Source organism: Purpureocillium lilacinum, assembly GCF_023168085.1.
Source record: "Purpureocillium lilacinum CBS 284.36 DNA, scaffold_3, whole genome shotgun sequence".
NCBI lineage: Eukaryota > Fungi > Ascomycota > Sordariomycetes > Hypocreales > Ophiocordycipitaceae > Purpureocillium > Purpureocillium lilacinum.
Window position 1 is genome coordinate 4,334,650 of NW_027072113.1, and position 14,862 is coordinate 4,349,511.

The window sequence follows — 14,862 nt, forward strand, 5'->3', positions numbered from 1 at the left end:
CTTTTCATCTCGTGGAGGGATCGTCACGTACACGAGCCTCCAGATTTTCGGTGAATGATACCACAAGTTGCAGCCCCAGTCATTCGTGCATACATGGACGCTCTCACCGAAGGCGCAGGCGGGCGCCCCGGGCTCCGTGCTGCTGACCAATGACGCACGCGACTCCCGGCAGCTCTGACAGCTCGCTGTCACTTTTTCCCTGACAGCACGGCACGTCCAGGATCCCGACCATCGCAATCGCCGCACACAACGGCCATGAGCTCCTCTCGGATAGCGTGGCGGCAATGCGCGCTTCACGCTCACAACGGCCTCGTTCCGGCCCCCCTGCTGTCCGCTCTCCAACCCCGTGCCGCCGGAGCAGCGAGGCGCCTCGCCCACAATGATGCGCGCAAATCGCCGTCACTGTCGCAGCGGCCCACGCCGCCGCCGCGATCCTCGAACCCGCTCATCAACCCCCCCGCGTCGACGCGACCCCCGCCCCTGACGGTCCCCCAGCGAAGCACGTCCGACTCGGCGTTCCAATACTACTTCCAGCTGGGCAAGGGCTACCTGCGGTTCTACAAGGACGGGCTCAAGGGCGTGTGGGCGAACCGCAAGCTGCTTCGCGAGAAGCTCGAGCGCACGCCGGCCGACGACCGCCCGTCCATCTGGCGGCCGTTCTACGTGCCCAGGACCTTTTCGCGCGCCGACTGGGTCCTGCTGTGGCGCGTGCGGCACGACCTGCTGCGGCTGCCGCTCTTCGGGCTCATGCTCATCGTCATCGGCGAGTTCACGGCCCTCGTCGTCATCTACGTCGACGGCGTCGTGCCCTACACGTGCCGCATCCCCAAGCAGATCGCCACGGGGCTGCAAAAGGCCGAGGACCGCCGCCGCTCCGCCTTTGACGAGCTCGAGGCGCGGTTCCCGCACGGCGTGCTGAGCCCGCGCGTGACGCCCGGCGTGGCGCGCAACCACGTCCTCCGCAGCCTGCACCTCGCGGGCACCATGTGGGATCGCCTGGGCTTCATCCCCCCGGGCATGTGGCAGGTCAAGGGCCGCCTGCGGATGGCGTTCCTCGAGGGCGACGACCGCAACCTCATCGAGGACGGCGGGCCATCGCAGCTGGAGCCCGAGGAGCTGAGGATCGCGTGCGCGGAGCGAGGCATCGACGTCGTGGGCAGGAGCGAGACGGAGCTGAGGGGCGTCCTGGGCGACTGGCTCCGGCTGACGGCTGCCGAGGATATCACGGAGCGGCGGCGGCGCATGGCCACGCTGCTGTTGACAAGGTACGTTGCTTTTCTTCTCGAATCCCGTGTCCGAGGCCGGTTCGGGGGATGTGCGTAGATGCCGGGCTAACGTTTGTGTGTGATCTCTCTGCAGGCCGGAGCACTGGCCGCAGAAGCGCGACTTTGCGGTCCCGGATTGGGAGCTGTAGTAGAAGGCTGGGCCGCACCGGGATTTGACATGCGGCCGTCAGAGATGCCGTGCCGATGGGGAGAGGAGGAATGCCGCAGCCGAGGGGTCTGTGTGCGGTCGAGCTGCGTGCGCGCCGTGGGAGCATCATAGCCGGCATGCAGGCCGGGGCAGGTGCCGCGTGGGAGGCATTGTACCAACAGCAACTTGTATCACGCATCACCAACATCATCTCCACAGGGGTGTCTAGATAAAACGAATAGACCTCACTTATTATGCCGCACGCGGTGTGTCTGAGGGAGCACCCTCAAGGTCCATTGGGCTGCACCACCAAGGTTAAAACGCCCTGGCTCGCGCATCAGAATAGGGCAAGTTGTCGGCAGACGGTGTGTGCAGACGTTCTAATATCCGGCAAGGCAGCGTTGTTGGGGCGCCGGTGCGGAGCGTGCCTTCGGTCTAACCAGATGCTCCGTTCGGGCGTGGCTGCCGGCGAAATGCGACTGGCCCGGGGCGCCGGGTTTTGGGGGCAAAGGATGTTGCCGAAAGCCAGTCCCCAGCACGGCACAGCAGCACAGCGCAGTACAGCGCAGGGCTTGGGTAGGTACCGCGGCCAGGGGCCAGGTACGGAGTTCTTCAGTCATCGCTGGGCTGCGGCTCCGGTTCTGACCCGAAAGAGACGTTGTCGGTCGTCGGGGGGGTTTCGCTGCACCTCGAAACACTTCTCCAAATTCGAGCAAGGCTGTTGCGCGCCGGGCCAAACTCCCTCCTTCTTGCGCCCAGGGCGGAGGAGGGTGTGGGGGAAATGGATGGAGGAAAAAGATGGGGTCCCCCCTCTCCACTCCATCTCGGACCTCCTCGAGGGGCTTGGAGGCGGGATGCGCCAGGTACTGCGGCCATGCGCTTACAGGCGCTGGGCTTGGGGGTTGCGCTGCGCTGCTGATGGGGGATGGGGGGAGCCACGGGAGCCACTCCGACCGTCACGGGGAGGGTCCATTCTGGCATGGGCGCCCGCCCCAGCGGCGGGCCAGCCGCTAACGTGGAAGGGGACAATCGGCCACCGGCCACACATGATGTCAGCCAGGCGCGGCCGAGGTTCCCATCACATGCGACGAAGGACCGTTGCGCCCGCCCAGAGCTGCGCGCGCGACCAGCTGCTTCGTTTTTTTAACCGACTCCGTCCCGTTTCGCGGGGCCCCCCTACGTAGGATTTAAACAATTGATATCTCCCCCACACCCCCGGACGAAAAGGCTTCCCTCTGATCTCTTTCCTTCCCCCATCTTTCATTCCATAATCTCTGTCCATCCTTCTCTCCTCCACCACCACCACCACACACACCAACACCGCAGCCATGGGTCTCGCCAACGGTACGTAGCCTGTCTATCCACCATCCCGTCCCCCCCCTCGGGGGGAGCGTCTGTCTGCTCACCCTCTGCTCCCGGGAGCAGCGGCGGATTCCCACGTCCTCCTCGCAGCCGAAGGGGGGCCCATCGGAACGATGAGAACGGAAATGCTGACAAGGCGCGCGCGCAACAGACAAGTTCCCCTCCTCCGTCGCTTTCGACGCCATCGCCTCGGCCCTCGACTCCAGCCCCGAGGACCGCAAGGACGCCATCAAGCAGGGCAACGCCGTCTTCGCCTTCACCCTCAAGAACAAGGCCGGCGAGACCGAGAGCTGGCACATCGACCTCAAGGAGTCGGGCAAGGTCGCCACCGGCACCGGCGCCAAGCCTACCGGTACGTTTGAAGACTTTCTCCCTTCTACCGCGCTGGGTGGTGGTGGTGGTGGTGGGCGCACACGCATAAGCAGCCAGCCGCCTCTCGCGGAGCCACCACGGACCCCGGCGTACGCATTTGAAAAGCTGGGGGCACCCTTTACTGACTTGCCGCGTCCGCACACACAGTCACCCTGTCCCTCTCCGAGGAGGACTTTGGCAACCTGGTCCAGGGCAAGGCCAACGCCCAGCGCCTGTTCATGTCCGGCAAGCTCAAGATCAAGGGCGACATCATGAAGGCCACCAAGCTCGACCCCATCATGAAGAAGGCCCAGAACTCCGGCAAGGCTAAGCTGTAAGCGGCTGGCTGCTATTGTTTTGCGCCTGTGATCGGATGGGAGAGGCAGAGTCGAGGGGAAAATGAGCGGCACTGCCGCGTGACGGGAGGGCGGAGGGAGGGAGGGATATGGTTCACGATATCAATGTAACATACACCACCATATACAAGCCATCCAATACGGCTGTGCTCTTGGATAAAGGATTGCATTCGGGAGAGACCGCGCGACTCGTCGTCCTGCGAGTACTTCTACATGATGTGAAATGAAATGTCGAGTGCCTATAGGGAAGCAGCCAGTCTGCGGATCTGCTCCTTGGCCCCCTCGCGCACCTCCTTGACGATATCGCCAGCCGCCTGCGCCGTCTTGACCAGCCCCACGCCCGTCCCGCTGCGCACATGTGTTAGCACAAATCAGATAAGCGTATACGCAGCGCGCAGTCTTTCGCCGCACAGGGGTCCAGGGGGGGCAGCAGCCACTCACGCCCACGTGCCGATGAGCTTAGCCGAGTCCTCGGCCGCGTAGTCCTCCTTGAGGCTCCTCTGGCAGTCCTCGAGCGAGGCGCCCGCCAGGAACCGCTCGTGGATGGCCGTCATGATGGCGCGGCCGTCGTAGGGGGGGCGCCAGAGCGGGTTGTTGTTGATGCGGTCGTTGAACGTCGACCTGCGGGCCGCTGTTAGTACGCTCGTGTGCGGGCTGTAGACTCGTAGAGGCTCTAAGACGGCTCCACGAAGGGAGGGGGCTATGCGTACTTGAAGGTCGTCGCTCCGCCGTCGACGGTCTCGAGGACAATCTTCTTGCGAAAGTCTGGGTAGACGGACTCTTTGGCGACGGTGAACTAGACGAGCGTAGTTGGAGAGAACCCGTCAGCAACCCCATCTGAGATCTCCATCCATTGGCTTGAACTCTGAACCGCCTCAAGTCTCAGTAAGGAACTTACCCTCGTGCCCATCACGACACCCTCTGCTCCTATACGCACATCTTTAGCAACGTTCCTCTCTCACAGATACGACCACACTGTCCCTGGGAGCTCTCCCTCGTCACTTACCAAGCGCCAGCGCAGCCGCCACGCCCTGCTCATCCGCGATGCCCCCCGCCGCCAGGACAGCCACCCCACGGCATCGAAACTCCTCCTCCTCGGCGGCGGCGGCGGCCAGCATGGCGCGCACCTCCGGCACGAGACTCACGACGCCCGCCCCCCGCGTGAACTGGTGCCCACCCGCGTCCACGCCCTGACACACCAGCACGTCGGCCCCATCGCGCGCCGCCTCCCGCGCTGCCGCCACGTTGCCCACCTGCACGAAGATACGCACGCCGTCGAGCTCCCGCCGGACGGCCGCGATGATGGCCCCGTGCGGGTTCGGGTCGGTGTCCTCAGCGGGCGCAAAGAGCCACACCGCCGCGGGACGATGCTTTGCTAGGATGGACAGCGTGGTGGCTTCAAAGTGCGAGACGGAGCTGTGGCCTGTGATGATGCTCACGCCGACGCGGAGAGGGCTATCGGCGGCGGCGGCGTCGCCTAGGAGGGTACGGGCCTCGCGCAGGTCGGCGTCGAGCTTGTCCAGCTGCGGCGAGGTCGGGCTCAGGTCAAACACGGAGGCGAGGAAGCCTGCCGCGCGGGTACGAGTAGCCTCGGGTCAGCGTCGATCCTGGCCACTGTCAAGCAGACGACACGCGCGTCACTGGAGTAGAACGGCAAACCAGGGCGCCTCACCTATACCGCCCGCCTTCGTCACCTCCGTAGCGAGCGCCGGGCTGACGACGCCCAGCATGGGCCCGTTGCAGACGACTGGCGCCGCCGTCCAGGGGAACCATTCTTGCAGGCGCCGTGAAGTTGCCATTGTTGAGAGATGAGCTTTTTACCTGGCGAGATGTGACGGGAATACGCAGCAGGTATCGAGAAGAGAGAGTGAGTAACTATGTGACGTATATGCGACTGTCAGCGCAGCGTCGTACATCCATCCAGGAGCTACCTATGTACGAGGTGGTGACCAAGGTGGACTCTGCAGCAACCCGCCCCTCTTGAACCTCCTCGACGAGGCCCATTGCCGAGCTCTGCCGGTTCCGCGCCCACTCATTCCGCGATGCGCACGTCACTTCTGCAGCCGATACTACCATCATGAGTCATATGGATCATTTGTGCAGCATACATATATGAGATCCTATATTCCTATCTGCGTTTTGATGCATCTCTCTAAAGACCAGAACCAGTCACATGCTCGCTCTCACCAACGACGGTGGGCGTCTGGAGGGCTCTTCACGCCGATTTCAAGAAAAGCAGAACAAACACATACGCGCTCTCAGTGCCGCAGCGTCACCGACGGGGGCTTGTTGTTCAGCACACCGTCAATCTCCTCCATGACCTCGGGCGTCAGCTTGTCCACCGCCGCCACGGCGCGGCAGTTCTCGTACACCTGCTCCGGGCTGCTGGCGCCCGTGATGGCGGAGCTCACGTTGGGGTTCTTGAGCACCCACGCCAGGGCCAGGGTGCTCATCTTGATGCCGAGCCGGTCGGCGATGGGTTGCAGCCTGTTGACCTGCTCGACGATGCCGGCCCAGTCATCCTTGGACGTGCGCTTCCAGTACCCCTTGATGAACTCGACCGTCGTCTGCGCGAACCGCGAGTCCTCGGGGATGCCGTCGCGGTACTTGCCCGACAGGATGCCCTGCTTCATGGGCGAGAAGACGGTGAGCCCGAGCCCGCCGTTCTCCGGCCGGTAGAGGTGCGCGAACTCGCCCTCGACCTTTTCCCGCGTGAGCATGTTGTACGCTGGCTGTTCCATGACAGGCCCGATGAGCCCCAGCCGGTCGGCGACGCGCCAGGCCTGCGCAATCTCGTCGGCGTTCCACTCAGACGTGCCCCAGTAGAAGGCCTTGCCCGAGTCGATGATGTGGTTGAAGGCGCGCACCGTCTCCTCCATCGGCGTCTGCCGGTCCGGCCGGTGCGCGTAGATGAGGTCGACGTACTCCAGGCTCAGGCGCTTGAGCGAGGCGTTGACGCCCTCGACGATGTGCTTCCTCGAGAGGCCCTTGTTGTTGACGGGGTTGTTGCCGAACGCAGCGCCCCAGTAGACCTGCCAGCGGTCGGAGGATCAGCCATCTGCAGCAGCATCAACGTCGGCAACAACTTACCTTTGTGGAAATGACCAAATCGTTGCGGTTCCAGCCGTACTTCTTGATGGCCTCGCCCATGACAATCTCGGACTCGCCTGCGGCGTATACCTCGGCGCAGTCGAAGAAGTTGACGCCGCAGTCATATGCGGCCTTCATGCAGGCAAACGTGCCCTCTGCATACCGTCAGTCGTCCAATCCAGCCACTTGCGAAGCGTTTCACTAATCCATACCTCTGTCGACGTGGCCGCCATACGTGAGCCAGCCTCCGAGCGAGATGGATGAGACCTGGAGACCGGACTGGCCGAGAAACCGATAGGTCATGGGGGGGATGTCGTCGGGCTTCGTCATGGCGCCGGTTCGTCGAGTCGCGGTACGTTGGGACAGGTGGTGCTTCTTCCAGCTTCTCCCCTGGCCCAACGCCGACGAGCAACGGGCCGCGGCTTTATATTCATACTGGGCAGCCCCGATGATGTCGTTGCCCCCCCCCCTCCAGGCGCTCAAGACAGGGGATGCGGGGCAGCCACGAGTTGAGGAGAACCACCCCACCTCTGGTGGGAGATTCTTGGAGATTCTGCCAATCCGTCCCACTCGCGACGGCGCATCATCGTTCCGGCTCTGGCAAATGTCGCCATGGCTTCCCTGGCAGCTGTCCGCGATTGGGTCCATTAAAGCCGTTTTCTCCGAAGTCAGCACCCAAAATGAGAGGTTTATCTCGCCAGGTGACTGGTACCGCCAGGGACTATCGGGGCAGCCCTCGCCAAGTGGACCGTTTCGTCGCCGAACCGGTGCATTATAGGGGCGGTTAAAACAGGACGTTTGTCAGCGAACCCGCGCGTCGCAGAGGTCAAGTGGCCTGACGTGTGTCAACGAGTGTCGACGGCGTCGCTAGGCCTGGTTGAACTGCCGGTCCTGTCCATGGTGTCGCTCGGAGAACGGCACTCGTACCCGAGCATTGAGCCGCCAAGACAAGCAACCCACTGCGGTCCAGGGTAAGTCAAGGACATGGGCTCGAGGCGACACGATGCCGAGCTCAACACCACGACCTTGGTTGTCGCGATGCCCCCGACAGCCGAGTCGGGTCCGAGGACGGGCAGTGGAAATAAGCTGCTTACCCGAGGCAGCAGGGACGGCCATGTGTCAGCCTCACGACTCTTGCCCGCACCAACCGAGACGTCGGAGCCTCCTTGCAGCTCCTGCGATACAACTGAAAGGCGGGGAAGGACACAGACTTGGGCTGCAAAGCTCCAAAGCTTCAAGCTGAGAGACAATCACCTGCGAGCCAGGACGGCGAGGGCCTCATTGTCCTCTCGTCTTGTTGCGCTCTTGCAGCGAGCCCAGACGCATCGCTGCAGCAACAGGAGAGACCGCATATGCACGCTCATGCATGAGGCGGTTTTGACGCATGTGCGTCGAGACCTCGAGGCGTGAGGCCCTCTGCTACGTATTGCCCTATCCAGCAGACACCCCAGGCGTCTGTGCACTGGCATGGTGGTGCAAATGGCGGTATGGGACGATGGGAGACGTCTCGCAAGAAAGCCTGAGCACACTGCTTGTTGTTGACACCACGGTTGCGATGCCAAGTGGAGAGAAATCTGCCGGAGCAATGCACAAGGGCGGGGCCGTACATGCAAACAAGGACGTTCTTTCTGGGCGACAAGGCCGACGCCTGGGCGGCGGTGAGGCATGCCTCGTCGGCTCAAGGTCGTCGTCAATCCACGGGCGGACGGGCGACCGGAGCGCCTGGTGGTGCTGGCCGGAGAACAGACACGGCGACGAGCAAACACGGCCGAGTGGCGCCGGGGAGGTTCGGGCGCGGCTCGACACGGTTGAGGTTGACGGACAAACCTGGGGAAGACAGCCGGCCGCGGATGTGATGCGATCCTTGTTGATCAAATCAAGCGTCCGTTCCTGAAGACAGGGGCTCGTCGGCCATTGTCGATTGGCAGCAGGGTTTGCTGGGTGGCCTCCCTGCCTTAGCGCCCGGTGCGAGATTGAAGCCCCGAGATTGCTGGTCGTCATCATCATCTCGCCAGCAGGGCCTGCGACTCCTTGGACATGTCTTGGACGGCGGCATCGACGCCGTCCTGCCGTCCGTCGGTTGATGAGGCGACGACCGAGCCACTGGAATGCCGACGGACTGCGTGTCTCGGCGGGCGACAATGAGCCCAAAATGGCACATGCACAGGAGGAGGCTGTCACGAGCGCCCCCGTCGGCGGTGCACGTGCAGGCCACGGGCGATCCGTGTGCGCGCCAAATCTGGCTCCCGCATCGCGACGACCGCGGCGCTGTACGATGAATTCGCGTGTGTGTTCGACAGCAGCGCGCGGGCGGGCGGGCGGGCGGGCGGCGAGAAAAAGCACAGCCCAGGCCAGTCGTCGGGTGCTCCGTGGTCCAGATCGCCACATTGGCGGCCCAGGGCTCGGTCCAGAAGCCACAGGTACCCGGGGGTTCTGTACCCTTGGGCGCAGCGGTACCCGGCCCGGGCACGGTCCATCGCCTAGCCCGCAGGTACTCGGTACCACCGACCAGGGCAAGCCAGGGAAGGAGACACCCGGGCATCTCTGTCTTGGATCCCTTGGCGTCAGTTCGCCTGCGCCGGCCCAGGTTTATGCTCCCTCTCTCTTGAATGTACAAGTAGGTCCATCTCAATGGTGGTGTCGAGAGACCAATCGCCGTGTCCGGGGGCGCATTGGGCGCGTGTGCATTGGCACAGGCTGAGCACCCGCCGACCAAGTTGGCAAGGTTATGCAGGTCGGGGAGCCGCCGCTGGAACAGAGCGTCAGTCCGAACTAGAACATTGCCCCGGCATACAGAATAGATGAACTGACAATGCTCCGGTGCGGCGCGTATGAGCGTCCTCGTCCATAGTTCCGTCCGTCGTAACCCACCCCAAGAAGAGGGACTTTAGACTTTCGTACCTTCAATGGCTCCAAAGGCCCCGATCCACTCCGCCGTGAGCGTTCCTGAATCAGTGGATGACTCGAGCCAAACCTCGAGCCCACTGGGGTTGGTGTTGGCGTGGTGGCGGCCGCGGCGCCTCCGCTCGTGTCCGCGCTGGCTCTCGAATGGCAGGGCCTGCCCCGCGAGGACGACAGCCGCGTTGAAACGTGACAGGCGGCGACGGCGACGCTCGCGTGGATGGAGGCCGAGCCATTGGACAATCGGTGCCTGACCGAGCATCGGCCCTCACCTCATCCATTGCCTCAGCTGTTGCACGACACCTCGCCTAGTACCTGCGAAATGTGTACGAGAACTCTGTGTCGGCAAGGCACAGCACAGCACCAACCTAGCTACCCAATGCATGCCCCGTAGTCGGTGCGGTGAGGCGGAGGCGCGCATGCCAGGCACTTCCAGGTTCCGCTGCCTGCTGGCCGCTGGCCGCTGGCTGGCCTGCAGCAACGGGGTGGAGCTCCGAACTGTGCCGTCGCCTGTGGCACCGCCCTGGCCTCAATGGGAGCCACCTGGCTGGTTGGTTCGACGAGGCGAGGCGCGTGCCGGGTTCTGCAATGGCGAGATCTATGGCGCCGTTTTTCGTTAGGTTCGTGGCGAGAGGCGCGCCGCGCCCGAGCATTTGGCATCTGACCCTCGACGCTGCTTGTTCGAACCGTCGATGGCATGCCTCCAGCATAAGACGGCGTCCGCGTCGGGCCTGACAGGTCAGGCCATTGGCCGCTGACCGGCGCGCGGTGGGCTGCCTGGATGAGGCCTGGCGTCCGAGTGCCTTAGCTGGAGGCGCCAGTGGAGGAGGGCGGATGCCAGGTGGACGGGCGTCCTGCAGCGCCCCTGCTGGCTGCAGGCGCTGAGGTGCCCGCCCGGATGGCTGTCCACCGATTGCTGGCTCCGGCTGCTGGCTGCCCGCTGGCTGCTGCAGTCTGCTGGGGCTGTCCTGGATGCCCGCGCGCCCCATCATATCCCCCCCCTTCCAGGTTCCTCCCCCCCTCCCCAGCCCAGTGGATGCGTCCGCTCCCCCCCTGCTAACACTGCACTTGGCCCTCATGAGCAGACTTTTGCTTGGTCGAGAAATTCCCCCAATACTCCTCTCGCCCCGTCCACCTGCCCAAGCGTCCGCACACACCCACCGGCCGACTCCCTCTCGCCCCCCCGTTTCTGTTGCCTCACCGTCTGGTGCAGGCAGACTTAACCTTTCCACTTCCACCACCACCACCACAACAACCACAACAACACACGATCCCCCCCCCTCGACGCCGACCGTGTCCGCGACCGCATCGCTTCAGAAATGCTTATTCTTTCCCATCGTCGCTGACTGCTCGTCTCTTTGGGATCGTTCACCGCCTGCCGCCGCGGCTGTCGCCCCTTTTCGCTCTCCAGCCGGAGCGTCGCTGCTCCACCGAGCTTCGCCTGCTCGCAGCAGCCAACCCGGCCACCCGTCGAGTTCCGACCGGCGGACGCCAGCTGCAACGCGCGTCACCGCAACAACACCATCGCTGCGCCCGTCTGCCATCTCACGATTGTCTGAGGTGTTCTCGCTGGACCCGACACGATGGCTTCGTCTTCGTCAAATGTCGTCGGTGTCCACTACCGTGTGGGGAAGAAGATTGGCGAGGGTTCATTCGGTGTCATTTTCGAGGGAACCAATCTGTTGAACAACCAGCAAGTTGCCATCAAATTTGTGAGCCTTCCTCCCCGCTTCGCCCCAGGTACTTGTTTGCACCAGCCTCTGACGACCCCCGAATAGGAGCCTCGAAAGAGCGACGCTCCCCAGTTGCGAGATGAATACCGAACGTACAAGATCCTCGTTGGTTGCCGTAAGCACTCCCTCGTCCCCTGGAATGGGCCCTCCGATGCCCAATATCAAAGAACCGGCGTGGCTAATGACATGAGCAGCTGGCATCCCCAACGTCTACTACTTCGGCCAGGAAGGCCTCCACAACATTCTCGTCATCGATCTCCTAGGCCCTTCGCTGGAGGACCTCTTCGACCACTGCGGACGGCGGTTCACCATCAAGACGGTCGTCATGGTGGCCAAGCAAATGCTTTCGAGGGTTCAAACGATACACGAGAAGAACCTCATCTACCGAGACATCAAGCCGGACAACTTCTTGATTGGTCGCCCGGGCACCAAGGCCTCCAACGTCATCCACGTCGTCGACTTCGGCATGGCCAAGCAGTATCGGGACCCGAAGACGAAGCAGCACATTCCATACCGCGAGCGAAAATCTCTGTCGGGCACTGCTCGCTACATGAGCATCAACACCCACCTGGGCCGCGAGCAGTCCCGGCGAGACGATCTGGAGGCGCTCGGACATGTCTTCATGTACTTCCTGCGAGGTGGCCTGCCCTGGCAAGGCCTCAAGGCTGCAACTAACAAGCAAAAGTACGAGAAGATTGGCGAGAAGAAACAGACCACGGCCATCAAGGACCTCTGTGAAGGCTTCCCCGAGGAGTTCTGCAAGTATCTCACGTACGTTCGCAACCTGGGATTCGAAGACACCCCCGACTACGACTACCTCCGGGACCTCTTCAGCCAGGCCCTAAAGAACGCCGGCGAGGTCGAGGACGGCGAGTACGACTGGATGAAGATCAGCAAGGATTCGGGAAAGGGGTGGGACTCGATGAAGAACCACAGCGCGGCGTACCTGCACAACCCAAACGTGAGGCCCGGCCCATCTCAAATGGAACTTCACAGTGGCCATCGTCCTGGGAATACCAACTCTCACCAGCAAGCACAGAACCTCACTGTCAGCCGTTTAAACGCCGCACAACCCCCCACTCCGTCACCGATCAAGCAGATGGGCAAGCAGAGAGATCGGCCAAGCGCGCCCGGCGCCATCCCGGGCCAGCGCACCAGCGGGGTGGGGGGTCTCCGAGATATGGCCACCCCGACTGGCTCTACTCAAGCTCAATTCCAGAACAGCACCCAGAACCTGCCGCAACAGAGGGTGCCGCAGCAGGGCCCCATGGTGGCGGCGGGCCAGCCTAGCCAGCGGCCTGCGGAGCCCCAGCCCAGTGGCTTCCAGAAGTTCATCAAGGCAATTTGCTGCGGCTAGTCGCCTACCTTCTGGGATGACTTTCGCACAATTCGCCGTCGTCGTCGTCGTCATCGTCATCGCCGCTCTCGGTCGCCGGTCATGCCCCCCTTACCGCCGAAGATGACTTTTTGCTCTTGCCTGCCCTGGGACTACAGGGATTTCGATTCCTGGTCTGCTTTTCGCCAAGTCCACTCGATTTACTACGTACAAACGCGGACTCTCGAGCAAGGGCGCAGGTACACTCAAAGCCGTCCGCAATCAAGGCCGTCGAAGTATAAACGACCGGTCATGACACCGCCGCTTCTTGAACTCGCACCTATACAACATCGAGGACAACGAGGGAGCCGCTGGACGATTCGGCAACAGGAGAGGGCGCGGAACCGAACAAAACCGCGGAAGAAGATTGAGGACGGCCGGTCCCGAACCCCGGTGGCCTGCCTTTCGTAACTCATTTTATGTCTGATATTCCGTCACAAAAACCATAGTCGAGCCTCTTTCCAGGTGCAGCGCAGCAACGGCGCAGGGTGGTCACGAAGGGCAGCATGGGGTTTCATGGTGTATTTTCTCACTTTTTCCTACGACGCCGTCTATAATAAACCTTCCTAGATCCTAGCCTCTCTCGCCTCGGCATAGTGAGGGACCAAGGTTGGACAGGTTGGGTGGAGAGGATGCCGGTTGGGGCGCGGAAAGGAGGGGACAGAAGAGGTGCGGCGCGTGCAGTGAGGACAGAGTCGGGCGCGGTGCACGGAGGAGGATCATGTTTGCAAGCTGAGACTCATCACTGCTGCAGTTATGGAGTTTTCGCCCGGTGTTCATTGTAATGGAAATAGAAGTCTTGAATCATCTCCTCGCATGCTCCTTTTCCCCGGGTTCTAACAGTGACATTACGTAGATTTGGTTACATCGACAGTCGTACCATGGGCCGCAGCGCGTCATGCCTGTCTGCCCCAATTCCTTACGCCGCTGCAGCCCAAAAGGCTGATGCCTCCCCGCCCGAGTTCCTTGGCCATGCGCGAATCTCTAACAGTACATATTTTGCGTCATCCCACATAACAACTCCTAAATGACAGATTCGTGGTTTAAGTGAGCTTCTGCTTGATGAAGAAGGAGCGCAGGTGGGAGAGCTGCCATGCGCAGGTGATGCCGATGACGATGAGCTGGATGATGATCCAGCGAATAACGCGAGCGTTGGTCGTCTCGGACTGGTCGCGGAACTCGGCCTCTCGCTCCTGTAATGCAAGTCAGCAAGGCATGCAGCGCTCGCGAAGGACTGTGGTGACGGACTCTCTGGAAGACTTGCTCCCTACGGATGTCGTTGAGCCTGGCGTTGAGGTCCTTGACGCGGCTGGCAATGTCCTGGAGCTTGCCCTTGTCGCTGCTCTCGATCTGGTTGGAGTCGCCGATGGCAAGGTCGAGGCGCAGCTTGATGCCACCGTTGGGGCCGCTCGACGAGAGCCAGCCGGAACGTCCAGAGCTGCTAGACGTGGTGAAGCAGATTCTGTGGTCGCCGGCCTCCTGCGCGGTGAAGGTGAAGCGGCCGGACGACTGGCCGCGCTGCGACACGACCCGGTGGTCATTGTCGAATACCTCCTACATCGAACAGTCAGCAATTGTCTGTAAGAAGCCCGCGCGAGCTTGACTTGGTCTCGGTGCAGGCAGAGTGCGGTGTCGTACGTCGACGGAAATGAAGATGCTGATGCCGCTGTGTTGTTGCCACGCGTGCATGCGGTCGTCCCATTCCTCGGCAGAGTAGTGCCCGACAACGAGCGTGCCCTTTGGCAGCTCCTCGAAGAAGCATTTCGAGGTCGCACCGTCGACGTAGAAGTACAGCGCCTGGGCGGCTGACACGAGCGTCAGCAGCGGCAGGAGGAACCTCATGTTGGCCAGGGGTATTCGAGATCGCGCAGCCAATCTGGAGAGGGTCGATCGACCTGGGGTTCGTTGTTGAGCTGGCGACGGTCCTGTGTGTCGTCACGGCGAGATCGTCGTCGTCGTCGTTGTCGGGGTGCTCGTTGTGGGATGTGGGAGACACTCTCTGCTGCGCGTGGTCGAGCTGCCGCGTGTGGGAAGCTGCCACGTTCAAGAAAATGGCCCGTCAGGGGTCGGTGCTCGGGTCACGTGCGCCGCTGGCTAAGGCTGCGCGCGTCTCCAGCGACGCCCAGTTCGTCACTAAGCAGCGACCCCAAAATTTCGAGAGCCAGCGCGACAACATCACTTTGCCATTTTCAATCGAACACACGACAATAGCGCGTATCGGTTTCGTTTCTGGGCTCGAACGCGCCAAAAGTCGAGTCGCCTCCCGCAGCCGATGCGATTG

The 14,862-nt window shown here is 62.3% G+C and overlaps 6 protein-coding genes across 6 annotated transcripts; 3 read left to right on the plus strand and 3 right to left on the minus strand.

The window, feature by feature from the left end:
- Window positions 1-255: 255 nt before the first annotated feature.
- On the plus strand, window positions 256-1,414 carry PLICBS_004887 (uncharacterized protein; the record flags this gene model as incomplete). The annotated part of the gene is made up of 2 exons (XM_018325733.2): window positions 256-1,265; window positions 1,360-1,414. 2 exons carry the CDS (start codon window positions 256-258, stop codon window positions 1,412-1,414), a joined length of 1,065 nt encoding a protein of 354 aa, XP_018175485.2.
- A 1,327-nt stretch (window positions 1,415-2,741) lies between these two features.
- PLICBS_004888 (uncharacterized protein) lies at window positions 2,742-3,464 on the plus strand (the record flags this gene model as incomplete). Its single annotated transcript, XM_018325732.1, has 3 exons — window positions 2,742-2,757; window positions 2,927-3,127; window positions 3,295-3,464. The coding sequence occupies 3 exons, from the start codon at window positions 2,742-2,744 to the stop codon at window positions 3,462-3,464; spliced, it is 387 nt and encodes a 128-aa protein (XP_018175484.1).
- Window positions 3,465-3,721: 257 nt separating this feature from the next.
- On the minus strand, window positions 3,722-5,281 carry PLICBS_004889 (uncharacterized protein; the record flags this gene model as incomplete). Its single annotated transcript, XM_018325731.2, has 6 exons — window positions 3,722-3,830; window positions 3,924-4,103; window positions 4,193-4,278; window positions 4,381-4,409; window positions 4,489-5,049; window positions 5,155-5,281. The coding sequence occupies 6 exons, from the start codon at window positions 5,279-5,281 to the stop codon at window positions 3,722-3,724; spliced, it is 1,092 nt and encodes a 363-aa protein (XP_018175483.1).
- Window positions 5,282-5,740: 459 nt separating this feature from the next.
- PLICBS_004890 (uncharacterized protein) lies at window positions 5,741-6,902 on the minus strand (the record flags this gene model as incomplete). The annotated part of the gene is made up of 3 exons (XM_018325730.1): window positions 5,741-6,514; window positions 6,573-6,727; window positions 6,785-6,902. 3 exons carry the CDS (start codon window positions 6,900-6,902, stop codon window positions 5,741-5,743), a joined length of 1,047 nt encoding a protein of 348 aa, XP_018175482.1.
- Window positions 6,903-11,056: 4,154 nt separating this feature from the next.
- Window positions 11,057-12,563, plus strand: PLICBS_004891 (casein kinase I; the record flags this gene model as incomplete). The annotated part of the gene is made up of 3 exons (XM_018325729.1): window positions 11,057-11,185; window positions 11,252-11,321; window positions 11,401-12,563. The coding sequence occupies 3 exons, from the start codon at window positions 11,057-11,059 to the stop codon at window positions 12,561-12,563; spliced, it is 1,362 nt and encodes a 453-aa protein (XP_018175481.1).
- Window positions 12,564-13,624: 1,061 nt separating this feature from the next.
- PLICBS_004892 (emp24p/erv25p-protein) lies at window positions 13,625-14,423 on the minus strand (the record flags this gene model as incomplete). The annotated part of the gene is made up of 3 exons (XM_018325728.1): window positions 13,625-13,774; window positions 13,830-14,135; window positions 14,220-14,423. 3 exons carry the CDS (start codon window positions 14,421-14,423, stop codon window positions 13,625-13,627), a joined length of 660 nt encoding a protein of 219 aa, XP_018175480.1.
- Window positions 14,424-14,862: the final 439 nt, after the last annotated feature.